The sequence below is a fragment of the Acinonyx jubatus genome, chromosome D4, assembly GCF_027475565.1.
Source record: "Acinonyx jubatus isolate Ajub_Pintada_27869175 chromosome D4, VMU_Ajub_asm_v1.0, whole genome shotgun sequence".
NCBI classification, from domain to species: Eukaryota; Metazoa; Chordata; class Mammalia; order Carnivora; family Felidae; genus Acinonyx; species Acinonyx jubatus.
The window spans coordinates 65,276,328-65,292,207 of NC_069391.1; the positions used below are offsets into that span (position 1 = coordinate 65,276,328).

Here is a 15,880-nt window from a genome sequence, read left to right on the forward strand (position 1 = left end):
TTAATTAGTATAAACTACCCGTGTTCTGGGGGTGTGAAATGAATATGTTTACATAAAAAGCATGCATAAACTGAAGAGATCAACATGACATATAGATGGTTAATAAGACATATGGTCTCAAAGAAAGAGGAAAAGAATACAAGGCGTGGATTTTGGTACTTACAGAATATAGGTTATCACCCCAATACTCCTAGACACAAAACGAAAACAGAAACAAATGTCAGAAGAATAGTACACTAAAGCGGAAAGATGAAAGCATCAAGGACATGCTCCTTACCACATATCTGCCTCAAGACCAAGAGGTTCATAGTTGACTATCTCAGGAGCTAAGAGGAAATAAACGCATTTTAGTTTTCAGAGAAAGTGAATCAACAGATTCTATCTTCACGTATAAACCAGAAATATGTACCAGGGAAATAAATGATGTTACAGCAGGGGAGTTTCTGCCAGTATAATTCATATTATTGATGAGAAATAAATGAGCACAGGAGTAAAAAAAAAACTTACCAACAAACTCTGGTGTCCCAAATATGTTTTTGAATTCATTTCCAAAATCAATTTTATGGGCCAACCCAAAGTCAATGATCTTGATCCGAGGTTTAGGGACATTTCTATCCAAAAGCATTATGTTTTCAGGCTTCAAAAGAGAGAGAGAGAGAAAGAGAAATAGTACACTAGTGTTCAAAACAGCATATTCACAAAACCAAAAGGTGGAAACAACCCAATGTCCATCAACTCATCAAACATGCTACAACATGGATAAACCTTGGAAACATTAGGCTAAGTGAAACAAGTCAGACGAAAAAGGACACATATTGTATGATCCCACTTATCAGAAGTATCTAGAATAGGCAAATTCAGAGACACAGAAAGCCGAAGGGTGGTTGCCAGCAGCTGTGAGAGGAGGGATGAGGAGCTCGGGATTAATGGATACAGGGTTTCAGTTTGGGAGGATCCACTAGTTCCAGAGATGGACGGGGCGATGGTTTGCACCACAGTGTGAATATACTTAATGCCTCTGAACTGTACACTTAGAAATGGTTAAATAGGTAATTTTCATGCTATGTTTATTTCACCACAATAAAAACAAAGAGCTATGATATATTAATGCTGAAGACAAAGTGGTAGGATTGTCCCCTGCCCCCCACCCCACCCCGGAAAAACCACCAAAGCCTAGGGGTAAGAGGGTAGTTGTAAGAGAACACCAGGAAAAATAAATGTTGTGGTTTAGGTTCTCCCAGGAGCAGACTTGTTGACAGAGATTTGGGTGCAAGTGGCTTATGTGGGAGCAGGCTCCAGGGAATACTTGGTAGAGGATGGGGAGACAGGAAACAGAAGGAAGGAAACCCACACAAGGTGTCTTGTCAAGGTGAAGGTGACTGGAGTACAATCCCTTTGGGGAACTTAAGGAGGAGCAGCACTGAGTTTTCCAGCTGGAGCATGAGGGAGCCGGGGTATTTATCCGCCGACCCCCATCCTCCATTGCTAACAGCGGCCTCTGTGGGGCCTTACTCTGGCATTTCCAGCTCCCAGGGCCAGAAACCAGACATCAGGCAGGGAGCCGCAGGTGTGTGCAGCAGCGATATTCAGGGCGTGCGTTAGTGAGTGTTGGGGGGATCTGGATGGGGTGTTGACAGCATTGCTACAAGAAATATGGAGGAAGTCCTCCCTCCTCTGAAGCCTTGTCCTAGCTCCAACGATCTGAATCATTCACTTGTCAGTCGACCACATGCTTCTTTGTGACTACCTTCTCAATGCCTCAGATTGTACCTCGATTCTTCCGTTGTCACTGTATGTTGCTCCTGTGCATGCCTTTCCTTCCTAGAGAGACCATAGCTTTTCTGACAGTTAGAACTAGGACGTGCCTTTATATCCCCCACAGTGCTGTGCCTCCAGACAGGCAAAGACCCCAATTAGCCAATCTCCACGTCTGTCTTGATTGATTGCCGGTGACAAAATCAGGCCTTCGCATCAAGAGGGAGAGGAGAGATCAAGACATCTTCCACCTTACATGCCCTGCAGCCACAGGGGATGCAAACTGGACAGCCAGTGGCCACTCTAAGCTGAAAACATTCCATAACCAATAGCAGCTTAGAGATCTGGCTGGTAAACCCCTTTGATTCTTCCCCAGGGATTCTTGAATGTAATCATTTGTCCTATCCCACAAAAGGTTAGGAATCCTTGAGTAGGCATTCATTATATACCTGGTAATTTATCTTCATAATTCCATCTGTTAAGCTCATACAGGATAGGGGCACCTGGGTGGCTCAGTTACACATCTGAATCTTGATTTCGGCTCAGGTCATGATCTCATGGTTCATGGGTTCAAGCCCTACACCGGGCTCCACGTTGATAGTATGGAGCCTGCTTAGGATTCTCTCTCTACCTCTCTCTCTGCCCCTCCCTCCCTTTCTCTCTCTCTCAAAACAAATAAATAAACCTAAAAAAAAAAAAAAAAAACAAACCCATACAGGATTAAAAAAAATGTATCTCTTTCAGATGCTTCAATTTTTCATAGCCAACCACCAATGCTGGGATTTGCATAACCTTCTCTCCGGCTTACACTCAGCAACGTACCTTAAGATCAAAATGGGCAATCTGAAGGGAGTGTAGGTAGTAAACACCATTAAGAATTTGTTTCAGAAACTCAGTTGCTTCCTCTTCAGTCAAAGATTCTTTTTCAGCCAAGAAGTCGAATAGCTCGCCACCTGCCACTCTGAAAACCAGGAAGCAGAGGTTACTGAGGATGCTTGTTTCATACAGATTTGTTCTCTTGTAGACTATTGGTGTGCTCAAATTTCAGGCAAAAGAATGGCCTAAGGACAAGCCAAAACTGCCAAGCAAGGAATTAGAATTCATGCTTCTCACCACTGGGCTGACAATTCTGCCCATTTGTACTTGAAAGCACCTGGATACCATTCTCCTGATGTGCTATGTTCACACATGAAGGCAGGGAGCAGAGACGTGATGGGGGGGGGGGGGGGGGAGGGAAATGTATATTTAAAACATCTTCGTTACACATTCTTACAGGTGAAATCTTAATTCACTGATTAAAAAAAAACAAATTATAAGCCAACTTTGGGCAGCATTTATAGAATAGATCTTCCTAGCACAATCAGAAAGTACCTGGAAAGTTCATAATCCGTATGCTAATCAATTGTTTTAAACCCCAAATCACAATATATGGCCTACAAGGATTTTTTGTTGTTGTTTTATATCCATTTATATATAAATACTTACATATTTATTAAAAAATCACATTTCATAATGAATTTAACAAATACCTTCACTAATAAGAATACATGTACACTGGGGCACCTGGGCTTCAGTTAGGCATCCGACTTTGGCTCAGGTCATGATCTCACGGTCCATGAGTTTGAGCCCCGCGATGGGCTCTGTGCTGACAGCTCAGAGCCTGGAGCCTGCTTCGGATTCTGTGTCTCGCCCTCTCTCTGCCCCTCCCCCACTCTCTGCCCCTCCCCCACTCGCACTCTGTCTCTCAAAATGAATAAATGTTAAAAAAAAAAAATAGGGGCGCCTGGGTGGCTCAGTCGGTTAAGCGTCCGACTTCAGCTCAGGTCATGATCTTGCGGTTCGTGGATTAGAGCCCGGCGTCGGGCTCTGTGCTGACAGCTCGGAGCCTGGAACCTGCTTCAGATTCTGTGTCTCCCTCTCTCTCTGCCCCTCCCCCACTTGCATTCTGTCTCTCTCTGTCTCAAAAATAAATAAACATTAAAAAAAAATTTTAAAAAAAAGAATACATGTACACAAAATTGAAATGCATGAGGTTGTTTGGGGATTTATCAATCAGTCTCCCTGGCCAGACTGTAAATCTCTAAAGGACAGAGGTTGGCCCCCGGCCATCCACCAGGTTCTCCCACAGTCCCAGCCACAGAGCAAGAGCTCAAAACTTTGTTATCCAGTGGATAAATGAACAAACTCCCCAAAGAAATCTACAGCAGTAATTAATGGCAAATAACAGGGAACTTTTAATAAGAGTTTTTATAAGTTCATCTTTTCTCAAGTTTAACCATACATTCACAACATAATAATTAACTGTAATTACGCACATAACTGCTGTGTTCATTATCTTTCTTTCAGCAAGACAGCTCCATAAACATACATACCACTTCTACATCCAGAGGGGAAAAAAAAAAAAAAAACCAGTGCTTACGAGATTAAACTATAATGACAAAAGTCTGTGTCTTAAAGAATAGGGTCAGATCCTGCCCCTTCACCCTCTAAGTTGTTGTTTTTCTTAACCTGGCCCCAGCTCCACTAGCATTAGGATTGCTCGGAGTGTTTTAAACGTGTAGAGTCTGAGGCACCTGGTGACTCAGGTGGTTAAGGGTCTGACTTCGGCTGATCTCACGGCTCGTGAGTTTGAGCCCACGTAGGGCTCTGTGCTGACGGCTCAGAGACTGGAGCCTGCTTCAGATTCTGTGTCTTCTGTGTCTCTCCCTCTCTCTCTGCCCCTCCCCCATTCATGCTCTGTCTCTTTCTCTCTCTAGGCTCTAAAAAATAAATAAACATTAAGTTAAAGAAAAAAAATTAAAAATACAGGTTCTGGGCCTCCCTTCCAGCCTGCTACCTGAGAGTTTCCAAGATGGGCACCAAGAAACGCAGAATTTTTAACCAGTGCCCCCAGGGGATTCTTAGCACACTAAAAAGTAAGGGCCAGTTTTCAAACTTTTAACTGCATCCTCCTGCTGCATGGCCTCCCCCTGATATTTAAGGTCTGGATGTTTATCCTGAAGGCGAGGTGGCTCCTCCGCCCCTGGGACCCCAGCAGAGGGCTCGCACAGATATGCCACAAGCCACAGAGGCTGAGCCGGCCAGGGAGGCCTGGAGCCCGGCCCGGGGGACAGAGACCTGCAGGTGACAAGGACATTCCCGCAGCAGTGGCCTCCCTGCCTGCACCCTCCTAGCCTTACTGCCCTCTCCTCTCTATGGAGCCCTTGGCCGTGAACCCCACACTGGCTCCCCACCACTCCTCACTTTTCTGTCTCCTTACTCCTCTTAAAAACAACAAAACAGGGAGAGGGATTCCTTCAACTCCAGGGGAAAACAGGGAAACGAACCAACTAATTTTGAGCAAGATGGTCTATCACCTGGGTGCTTCCTTACTCTCTGGGCTGTATGGCGTCGTCGAGGTGCATTGCGCAGCCCTGGGCCGCGTGCTAGGGTGAGGTCCAGAGCTGGCACACCCAGTGCAAACCTTAATTCTGCAGCCACAAGGTTATGCCTTCTCTCTGGGCCTCACTTTCTCACCAAACAGGTATAACAGGACCTACTCCTTTGAGGATTTTGAGAATGAAAGGTAATAAATACACATGATGCGGATGGCAGGTCTGGCATGAGGCTGAGGTCCAGGAAGCGGAATGGATGCCATTTAAAGGAGGGACAGACCGTCCCTGTGGGCTGCCATGCCACCTGCCCCAGGGTTCCAAGAGGAAAGCCCCCTTCCTGCCCTGCTTTCCCTCAAACCCACTGACTGGCCTGACCAGTGCGCTCGCAAGGAGGGGGTGCAGCTTGATAGAGGTGGCTGGTCCCACCTTTCCTCCCTCTGCCCCACTATCAGGGGCGTCCCCACTCCCCCTCGCTCACACAGACCGCTCACGCTTCTCAACACATCAGAAGTTTCTTGACAGTGAGAAATGGCTGGGGGTTGGCTGCCTGGCAATGGGGAAAACCTTCTAGTATCGAAAGTGTCAGCACAGGGCAGAGGCCTGGGTCCTTCCTAGAAACCCCACTGCCACTTCAACCCAGGTCTTTGCTCCTTTTCCCTTTGGTAGCTTTCCCTGCCTCGTGTCTGACCTGAGCTTCCTTCTGGTCCTGGAGAAGCAGTTAATTTCATTCTCCTTGGGCTCCAGGCTCTGTGAAGCAGGACAGCAAGGGGTGAGAAGACACTAGTTCAAATTCTCTCCCATTACCCAACTTCCACTGAGCCTGGGATTCCTCTTCTGTAAAATAAGGGTCAATCACACCCCACAGAGTTGTTTGGAGATTTCAGGATATGTAGAGCCCCTTGGCGCTCAATAAACACTTAAACACTGTTTTTCTTGTCCTCTGGCTTCAAAGTAAAAGCCCTCCCACAGCGGCATGGTGTGCAGGTGCATGTTTAACAATGGACTCCCTGGGGTTGGGGGCAGGGACAAAGCCCATTCCTGAGCTGTCCTATTCCTCTCATGGTCATATCAAGCCACCCAAGTGATGATGGTGACCGTGTGGTTGGGAAGCATAAACAGCTCTGTGACCTGGGTGAGCCAGCTACCTGGCCCACCGACACATTCTGGTATTTTCCAAGGATGGCGCCACAGCATGTCATGCCACGTGCTCTTCTGCGCTGTGATTGTGGCTCTGTGGCTCCACCCCCTTGATTCTTTGACCAATAAGACATAGCAGAGTGACTCTGTGCCAGCTTCAATGTGGTCCTTCATAGACCTATGGCTACCACATCCCGAAGTCCTCATGTAAGAAGTGTGATGGTCCCGAAACCACCATGCAGTATGAAGAAGCCCTGTAAGATGAGACGCCCCATGAAGAGAGAAAGAAGCCAAGGGGCATTAAGCAAGAAAGAAATCTTGGGAGTGGATCCTTCTGTCCAGCAGAGGCCATGGAGGTCAGACTCTGAGCCCTTCTAGAATTCCTGACCCACAAAATCATGCACAAAATAAAACGGTCATTTTGATCCACTATGGAGGGCACCACGAATACCACCCATGCTCCCCATGGAGGAAGGACACACTATCCAACGACTAGAAGGATACCAGAGCTTCCTTCTGCTACAAGCTGCCGTTCAAGGTCACATCCAATGGCTGCTGAGCATAGGAACATAAAGCTGGGCTGAACAAATGTCTATAAAGAGCTAGATATAAATATTTCAGGCTTTGGGGGCCATATAGCTCTGCCACAACCACTGAACTCTGCCCAAGTAAGGTGAGAGCCTCCTTAGATAATTTGTAAATGAAGGGGTGTGGTGTGTTCCAATAAAACTTTATTTACAAAACCAGGTGACCACCTGGTTTTGGCTCATAGGCTGTAGTTTGCCTACCCTGACATAAAGGCCAGGACAACTCAGTCCAACCTGGAGCAATTCTAAAATTCCTTCAGAATTTTCTGTTGGGCCCTCTTGCAAGAGGTCCGTGCAAGGCAGCACGACCTCTTCTGTCCACTACTGTTCCTTCCCCTCTGTTCCAAGTCTTGATCCCAAGGGCAGTTCTTAATAATCATCCTCCACACGTCTGCTTCCCTGGGAACCTACCCTGCACCCCACTAAATTTGGGGGTAGTTTGTTACAGACCAGTAGATGACAGAACACTATCTTGAACTGGGTCTGTTCACTTGGTTCAGCCAACAGAAACCAGGTTTGTCTTTCTCTGGGCCCGGTCACCTTCTACCCTCTTCAGTCTTCCTTTCTCAAGCAACTTAACTCCAACAGTGCCTCCTGATCACAGAGATGAGAATCAGAACAACGCTGGAGCCCCCAGAGTGAAGGACAGTGAGGGACCAGCCTGCAACGTGGGGTGCCTGGTCAAGACTGAGAGGAAGGAGACCTGAATCATCTCTGGTTTCTCCATCATCCTTCTCCAGGCCCTGTTCAAATCTCATGGCATTCATGATGAGCTCCATGCTGTGGTTCGTCCAGGGAATTATTCAGCTGGATTTCAGGAGTGTTGGGAGAGACCCCACCTCACTGGGCCTGGACCCATCACTGGTTTCCTACTGCCCTGAAGGCCGTACATATATATTCATTCTCCTTCACATGGAAAGGCAGATGTTCTAGCCATCAATTTTAAATATGGCTTATCAAATATTAAATTTGATAAAACTCATCAATTATTTAGTCATTAACCAAGGAAATCAACACTACATGATTTTGGCAAAGATTTGGGGGCATTATAAGCATCACTGGATAATTTACCCCACTTAGCCCCCAAATCTCAGAAGGGCAAAAAGTAACCTGAGGACTTTTTCCATATACAGGCTTAGAACCAGAACTGAAAGGCTTACAATGTTGTTGGGGAGCAGCAGGGTAATGCTAACAAGATCAGCCAAAACCTTGGTATTTCCACTCTTCGTTCCAAATTTTACATTTTGCTTAAGAGAAAGAAGATTGATGGGGAGAGAGATGAGCAATCTGTGCAACAAATTTAGAAAGCAAGTCTAACCTCCTTTATTAGGTCTTTGACTCAGAGTGTTTTAAATTACAGCATTATCATGGAAATTGTGTGAAATGCATGCTAATAAGCATTGCTGTTTTCACCAAGAAAGCTGGAAAATAGGAAGGTTTCCTCTCCTCCCCATGCCTTCCTTTGCCACCAATGCCTCCCTTAAAAGGCTGCTGTCACAGAATGTAGAATTTTAAAAAAATTTGTTTATTTATTTCTGAGACAGAGAGAGACAGAGCATGAGCAGGGGAGGGGCAGAGAGAGACGGAGACCCAGAATCCGAAGCAGGCTCCAGGCTCTGAGCTGTCAGCACAGAGCCCAATGCAGGGATCGAACTCACAGACTGTGAGATCATGACCTGAGCCGAAGTTGGTCACTCAACCGACTGAACCACCCAGGCGCCCCACAGAATGTAGAATTTTAAAAACACAGTGCTTTCAGAGTGACACAGAGAAACTATTACAGAATTCCGATTTCTGAATTATAACACTATTCAGGGTCCCTGACTTTTGCTAAGAATTGTCCAAGATATAGTAGGACTTCTTCTGGAAGAGGACTGGTCGTAACCTAAACTGCAGGGGCTCTTGGCTACAAGATAACTATACCTGATGAGCATTTCAAGGTAAATGCTAGAATTCATCAGCATTGGGCTGGATTTCCTCATTTGGTGAAGAGGGGGCCACTGGAACAATTCAGGACACACACTCAGGTCTTGGCCTGCTAGGACTGGATAGGCCTCAGCACACAGGCCCCCAACCCCAGCTCTGGCCCTAGGTTGTGGATTTCAGGCCCAGGCCTGGCCCCTGAAATATCCTGCACTATTCTCCACTCACTCTTTCCCCTGTCTCTTTGGCTACCTGAACACCGATGGCCTGGCAGGGGACCCTGAGGAGAACCAGGGCAGCAGAGACATTAAGAAGAAAGAATATGGATCCCCGAGCCACTGTCTGGAGGCCACCCACCCAACCTGTAACATCCACACTGTACTTGAGTGAGAGATAAATCCTATTATGTTAAGCCACTGAGATTTTGCAGTTGTGTTCCCGCTTCTGTGAATACCAATCTATTTAACCAGAAGTAAGAATACAATCTATTTTTTAAATTTACATTAAAGGAAAGCAACCAATGCAAAGCACAGAGTACAGTAACTATTCTGGTTATCTAGTGTTGTGCAACGTATCTCCCTGAACTTAGTGGCTTTAAACATGACAATCATTTTGTTGTCTCCTTCGATTTCTGTGAATCAGGAATCCAAGAAGGCTTGGCTGGGTAGCTATGGCTTAGGGTCTGTCATCAAGGTGCAATCAGACAGTAGCTGCAGCTGAAAGCACAGGGATGATGGACCACCGGGGGGCTCTCTGGGCATTTCTCTCCATGTAAAGTCATGGCTCCATGCGGGCTGGTTTCGGCTTCCTGACAGCATGGCAGACTCAAAACAAGGAGACCATTTGCGTGGAAGTTCATGGCTTCAGGGCAAGTGTTCCAGGGTGGAAGCTGCCTCAGCAGTCACACAGCCTCAACAGCAAGTCGAAGTCTCCTCCAGATTCAAGAGGAGAGATGTAGAATTCATCTCTTGATGGGGGGAACTTCAACATTCTACACAACACGTAGGACAGGAGAGGACATTGCAATCTTCCTCAGAACACACGTCACATTACCTGTGACAGACAAACTGAAATTCTCAACCTTACTTCACCTGAAGGAGTATTTTACGAGGGTGAGTTAGAGGTAGTTGTATTAGTGTGCTAGGACCACACCAACAAATGGGGGAGGGGGACAGTTGGCTCAAACTAACTGAAATTTCTTGTCTCAAGTTCTGTAGGCTAGACCTCCGAAATTGAGGTGTCAGCAGTGTTGTGATCCCTTTGAACTCTCTAAGGGGACCTTCCTTGCTTCTCCTAGGTCTTAGCAGTTTGCTGGCAACCTCTCGTGTCCTTGGCTGGAGATGAACCACTCCAGGCCTCTGCCCTCATGCACAGGTCTGTGTGTGATGCCCAAATTTCCCCTCTTACAAGGACACGAATCTAACTGGATTAGCACCCACCCTAGTGGCTTCCTTTTCACTTGGTTACGTCCATTAAGGCTCTATTTTCAAAGAAGGTCACATTCTGAGGTACTGGGGGTTGGGACTTCAACATCTCTCTTTTTTGGGGGGGGGGGGGTGGATACAATTCAACCCATAACAGGTAGCAGCTGCTCACAGGCTGCAAGCAAAATGTCACAGGCTGGCTACAGCGTCTCAGGACCAGTGGAGGAAGTAAGAGGGAGGATAATCCGAATCTGCTCATGTCTTTTGTTAGCCTTGTTTTCAGATTCTCCTAGGACAGAAGGGTCCCTTCAAGCACCGTCATAAAAACTTTTAAATTCAGGTCAGGGGGCGACTGAGTGGCTCAGTCGGTTAAGTGTCCGACTTTGGCTCAGGTCATGATCTCGCAGTTCATGAGTTCAAGTCTCACATCAGGCTCCATGCTGATGGTGCAGAGCCTGCCTGGGATTCTCTCTCTCCCTCTTTCTCTGCCCCTCACCTGTGTGCTCGCGCGCGCGCACTCTTTCTCTCTCTCTCTCAAAATAAATATATAAACTTGAAAAATAATTCACATCAGACAAATGTGAATGAAAAATGCATATCTGGTCCTGTCCTGAAGTAACTTCCCCAACATTTTGCGATGATCCTTCTCTTACATCGTGCAGAAGGTGTTGAAGGCAAGTACCCGCCTTCTTCCTGGCTCTGCCTCTGAACAAAAATTAGAGCTCAGTGCTCTACTGTCATCATCAGGTTCCTTCTTGCTAATCTAGGGGGAAGCCCTGGAAGGCTTTCACACTGTCACCTCTCAGGGTCCAAAAGGAAACCCCCCAGGTAATTGAAGACTTTGAGGAACGCAAAGCTGGTAATCTGAAGGGAAAGAAACACAACACCCCCTCCTTGTGGAATTTGTGAAATAGGTGTGAATTTAAGGTCAGCAGTAGCCTAGGGGCTTGAGAACACATTCTCTGCTTAGATACTGTGTTATCCCCCAGGCACTTTATAAATAGCATCAAAGGCGTTCCTAACTTCACACCTCCTCTGAATTAGCCCTGCCTCCTTTGAATCCAAAACATAAACTATATCTGAAAATACATTTTCTGTCTGTTTCACCTCAAATTCAAGTTCAAGTAACAACTTAAGAGGAGTTCTGGGCATCCTCACAACACAGCATGCTTGGCACCCAAAATTCACAGTGGGGGTGGGGTGGGGTGGGGGAAGTGATCTTTCACTTTACCCAAAGAGGCTGTGCAGGAAACAGGGAGGAGCCTTCCCAGGGTTTCTAGAATGAAATCCCTATGGGAGGAACATCACCGAAAGGGTAAAAGGCATTGGAGGCAGACATTCTGGGTTTCAGTCTGCGCTCCATGACTTCAGATAGGTTAAGTTACTTTCAGAGGCAGTTTCTTTGTCTACCAAATGGAGATAATAAAACCTACTGTTCATTATTACTACCGGGGATGAAAGGAGAAAATGTGACTTCAGTTAAGAGCATCTGGCACTCGACAAGTGTTATCAATATTCCAGGCAGCCGTCCCTCGCCTTCACTCCACCTAACCATAGGTGTCCGGGTGAGGAAAACCCTTGAGCTGCCCTCTGTGTCTCACGTCCAGATGCGAGCCTACGGGGTGGGATTTGGACATGGCTGCCATGCCAAGGAGGGATGTGAGGCTGCTCACTGGTTATACACCAAGGCTTCCCTGAAATGAGTAGTCATTCCTGGGGCACAAACCTGGGGAAAAGGTGGGGGAAGGTGGGCTTTGCCTCTGTTTCCTTGGGTCTGGACAGAGAGGAATCTAGATGTGCCTGAGGGCAGCCAGGTGGGGGAGGGAATGGGAGAAAGTGGGTCCTGATGGGGCAGGCAGGCACCTGCAAGCAAGAGGAAGCGCTGGCAGTCCCAACACCATCCACTTAATGTGACTATTTCTCTCCTGTCAAATAAAGACGTAACATGGCCCTGTCTAGATTGTGCCACAGGAGATTAAAGACGTGATTTCTCGCTTAGTCAAGAGTGTGGAGAGAATACCAAGGCCTGTATGGAGCTGACAGAGGTGATGAGGGACAGTCCTCAAGGGAAGTTCAATCTCATGGGGCCAAAAGGACCACCACACCCAGCCACTCCCCCACCTCACCCATGAAGCCCCGAGATGGCCAACCCCACAGATCTGTGCTTACCCAGTTAGCTGGCACATTCTCTTACAGAAGTCACTCCATTTTTAACTTAAAAATATTATCCAAGAAATACATAAATATCTCTTAAAAATATTATCCAAGAAATACATCAATATACTCTCCTTAAGAAAACTTAACACACCCATACATAAGACTAAAGACCCTTCTGACTATCCCTCTCCTGCCGGGTCCCGGCCCTCTCTCTCTCCACCTATCGCCTCCTGTACCCCTCCAGAACTTTCTCAGTATGTTCTGTGAACTGCACAGCACTGTTTCATCTACATTTTAAGAACGGAAATGATACCGGACTGTATGCGTCATTGTGCAATTAGCGATCTCACCTTGGCAATGCTCGCTGGGAAACAGCTCTTGCGCCCTCCCTTTTCATTGCTGCCCAACGGCCATGGGGCTTTCCAGACCAAAGTTTTACTCAGCCATTCCCTGGCTGATGGACTTAACGCTGCTTCTGATTTTTCACTATCACAAACTATAACGCAATGATTTTTGTGTGTGTACTTGCCTCTTGAAGAGGTGAGAGTTTTTCTGGACTCTTGGATGTATAGCCCAATTTGGAATTTCTAGGTCATAGGCTAGGCTTGTCTTTAGTCTCAATTTATGCTCGTCAGCTGTGGCTGGTGAAAGTGCCATGGTTTCCCAGCTCATGTGCTTGGTATTATTACTTTGGGCCAATCCAATGGATGACATAAATGAATCACCATTGTATCCTACCTGTCCCTGCTAACAGAGAGACTGCTGCCCTTTCGGATCAAAAGACTGCTCATTTTCCACGTTTTTCCACCTTTTGTATCTGAATGGGTGTAAACTGTCTACACTCTACCCATATTCCTATTGGACTGTCAATTGTTTTTCCATTTTAATGGCTTATAAGTGCTACATCGTCCTCTCCACACAAAACCTTGATCTCTTCTATATTTCCAATGTGTTCTCCCGATCTGTGATTCGTCTTGTAACTTTGCTTCAAGTGATGCTTTGTTAGACCAATTCTAAATTTGGACGCAGTCACACTTGTCACTCTTTGAAGAAATCAAGATTTTTTGAACCAAATGTGGGGACAATGGAATAGCAGGTGGGGTGTAGCCGCTGTGAAGCCAGAGCAAGAACTTAGTCTTCCTGCGTTTGTAGATACTAATAGCGGTTCCCCGTGAGCCCAGAGAGGCAGGTAGAATTTCAAAGGTTTTCCAGCATTTTCGTTCCTCCCCAAACCCAGGTGTGTCCCTAGATTAGGAGCTACCTGAGGGGCAGTGTGACACACGGTCGGTCCCCTGAACCTGTCATGGTGGGAAACTGGGGCTCCAAGAGCAGATTATGTGCCTCTCTTCCCAACTCCTCCTGGAGTGACGTTATATCGGAACTGGAAATTGGCCACGGTGGGATTTGTACCATAGAAATAGACAAACTTTATAAATCAGGGCTCCTCTTGCCTGGAGAGCTAGATGTGACACACTTTTTTTCTCCAGCACACCACTGACCTATAGTATCCCAGGCACAGCCACCTGCCTGCATGACCTCCAGCTGTGGGCTGCTATTCCTCTTCAAGGCTAGTCGGAAAATGTCTTCTTACGTAGACCTGAAATGTAGCTCTGGTAACACAGGTCCTGATTCTGCCTTCTAGAACCAGGGTCAACAAACTTTTGTGCAAGAGGCTTCATGGACTATTTGGTCTTTGTTGCAACTTTTCGACTCTGCTCCACAGTCTTCTTGCCTTTTTCTTCAACCGCTTAAAAATGTAGAGCCATTTTCTTCTCAAGAGCTGTGCATGAACAGGCAGTAGGCTTTGGCTCCCCGGCTGTAGTTGGCCAAGCCCTGCTCAAGAACAACACGGCCAACAGAACACAAGGCACTCTGGGACCTACACACCATCCTTCCTGTATCCGAAAATGGTTCTCACACACCCCTGGGTCTTTTCTTCTCAGGTCTAGGATTCTTCCAAGTTTGCTCCTAAAGGCAATTCCAAAACCAAGTAAAGTGATTTAGTAATGTTTCTAGGATGTGCTTTACTGGGTTTCTGTAGCTGGGATTGACATAGAGGCCAAGTTAATGGCAGGAAAAGGTACAGAAACCTGGACTGAGGTCAGGCAGGTGTTCTGACCAACTCAGGAGTGTCACAGAATCCCTAAGAAGCAGAGCTCAGGGGGCCTCGCCACATGTTAGCTGTGTGATACAGGGTAAGGCACTTAACCTTTCTGGGCCTCTGGTAGAATGAAGATAGCTGCAAATTCTTACATGACCCACTGAGAGCCATGGTCTCTTTTTCCATATCTCGAACCTGAGTGAGCTCTGTGTCTGCTGGGCCAATAGCAGATGAGAAAAGTGATCCCATGTCAGTCTTAAGACACTGGCAGCTTCCATTTCCTGTTTGGAATACTTAGCCTGGGAACCCAGCTGCCATGCTGTGGGTGAACCCAAGCAGCACTATGAATGGTGCACATGGAGAAGAGCCAGCACCCCTGACTGAACTCCCAGCTACAGACAGCACCATCGTGCTGGTCAAGTGAGAGAGCCATATTCGAAGGGGCCATCCTGCCTCATGCAGTGGCCAGGCTGATGCTCCAGGGAACAGAGAGAAGCCAGAACAGCTAACCCTTGCCCACATCATAGATTCAAAATCAAAACAAATGATGGCTGTCATTAAGCTTCCGAGTAGTTTGTTACACAGCAGAAGACACCCAGAATGGGGCCTCAGAGTCCTAACTCCCTGGGCTTTTGTTAGGATTAAATGATATGCCAGGTACTTAGCTAAGTGCCTGACACATAAAATGTCCTCAATGAATGGCAATTGTTCTGAAAAAAATACAGACCCTTAAGTTACCTTCCACATACAGGGGAAATGTTTCACCTCCTTATCTTAGGGGTTTTGCTTCTAAGGCCAAGCTTTTGAAAGAGGCTGACATTTTTTATGGCTTTTCCATTAAATGAGATGAAATGAAAAGCACTTAGCACAGAGTAAGGCATATAGTAATTGCTCAGGAAATGTCAAAAATCCTTCTGCTTTGATGCCCAGAAACCTCCACAGAAGTTCTAACTCGTCTCAAAACTCCACTCCCAACCCGCCTCCGGCCCACCACATAAACCACTCCATCTGAGTGGCTCTGCCTGATCCCCCAAACTCTCCGAGAACTACCCATTTTATTTTAGTTCCTTTGCATCCAGGTGAACTCCTCAGATCCATGGGAACTCGATTCAAGGGGGACAGACTGTTGTGATTGGTAAGTAAACAGGACATGGTATTGAATAAATGGAGAGCTGGTCTATATGCTTTGGGGCATGCATGCTTTGTGTGTAAAGGACCAAACCCATGAGTTCTGCCAGCTATGGCAGGGAAAGCAAGATTCTGATCTGGAAAGATTCACATTTGGAAATAAGTTGAGATCCCCAAGATCCCCTTAACTCAAAAATCTTGTCTTCTACCATCATGAAGGACTCATCTGTGAAGCTGAATTAAAGCATAGCCACCGGGGCACCTGGGCGGCTCAGTCTGTTAAACATCAGGCTC

At 46.6% G+C, this 15,880-nt stretch overlaps 1 protein-coding gene across 8 annotated transcripts in view; it reads right to left on the minus strand.

Moving 5' to 3' along the window:
• DAPK1 (death associated protein kinase 1) overlaps nucleotides 1-15,880 on the minus strand; it is a 186,814-nt gene that overhangs the window by 57,076 nt on the left and 113,858 nt on the right. For all 8 annotated transcript variants that reach the window (XM_053205185.1, XM_027048169.2, XM_027048168.2 and 5 more), the window contains 4 exons: nucleotides 2,578-2,716; nucleotides 508-637; nucleotides 278-326; nucleotides 164-190 (listed from right to left, as the gene is read on the minus strand). In XM_053205185.1, the coding sequence (XP_053061160.1) occupies nucleotides 164-190; nucleotides 278-326; nucleotides 508-637; nucleotides 2,578-2,716 (345 nt within the window). The remainder of the gene's footprint in view (nucleotides 1-163; nucleotides 191-277; nucleotides 327-507; nucleotides 638-2,577; nucleotides 2,717-15,880) is intronic.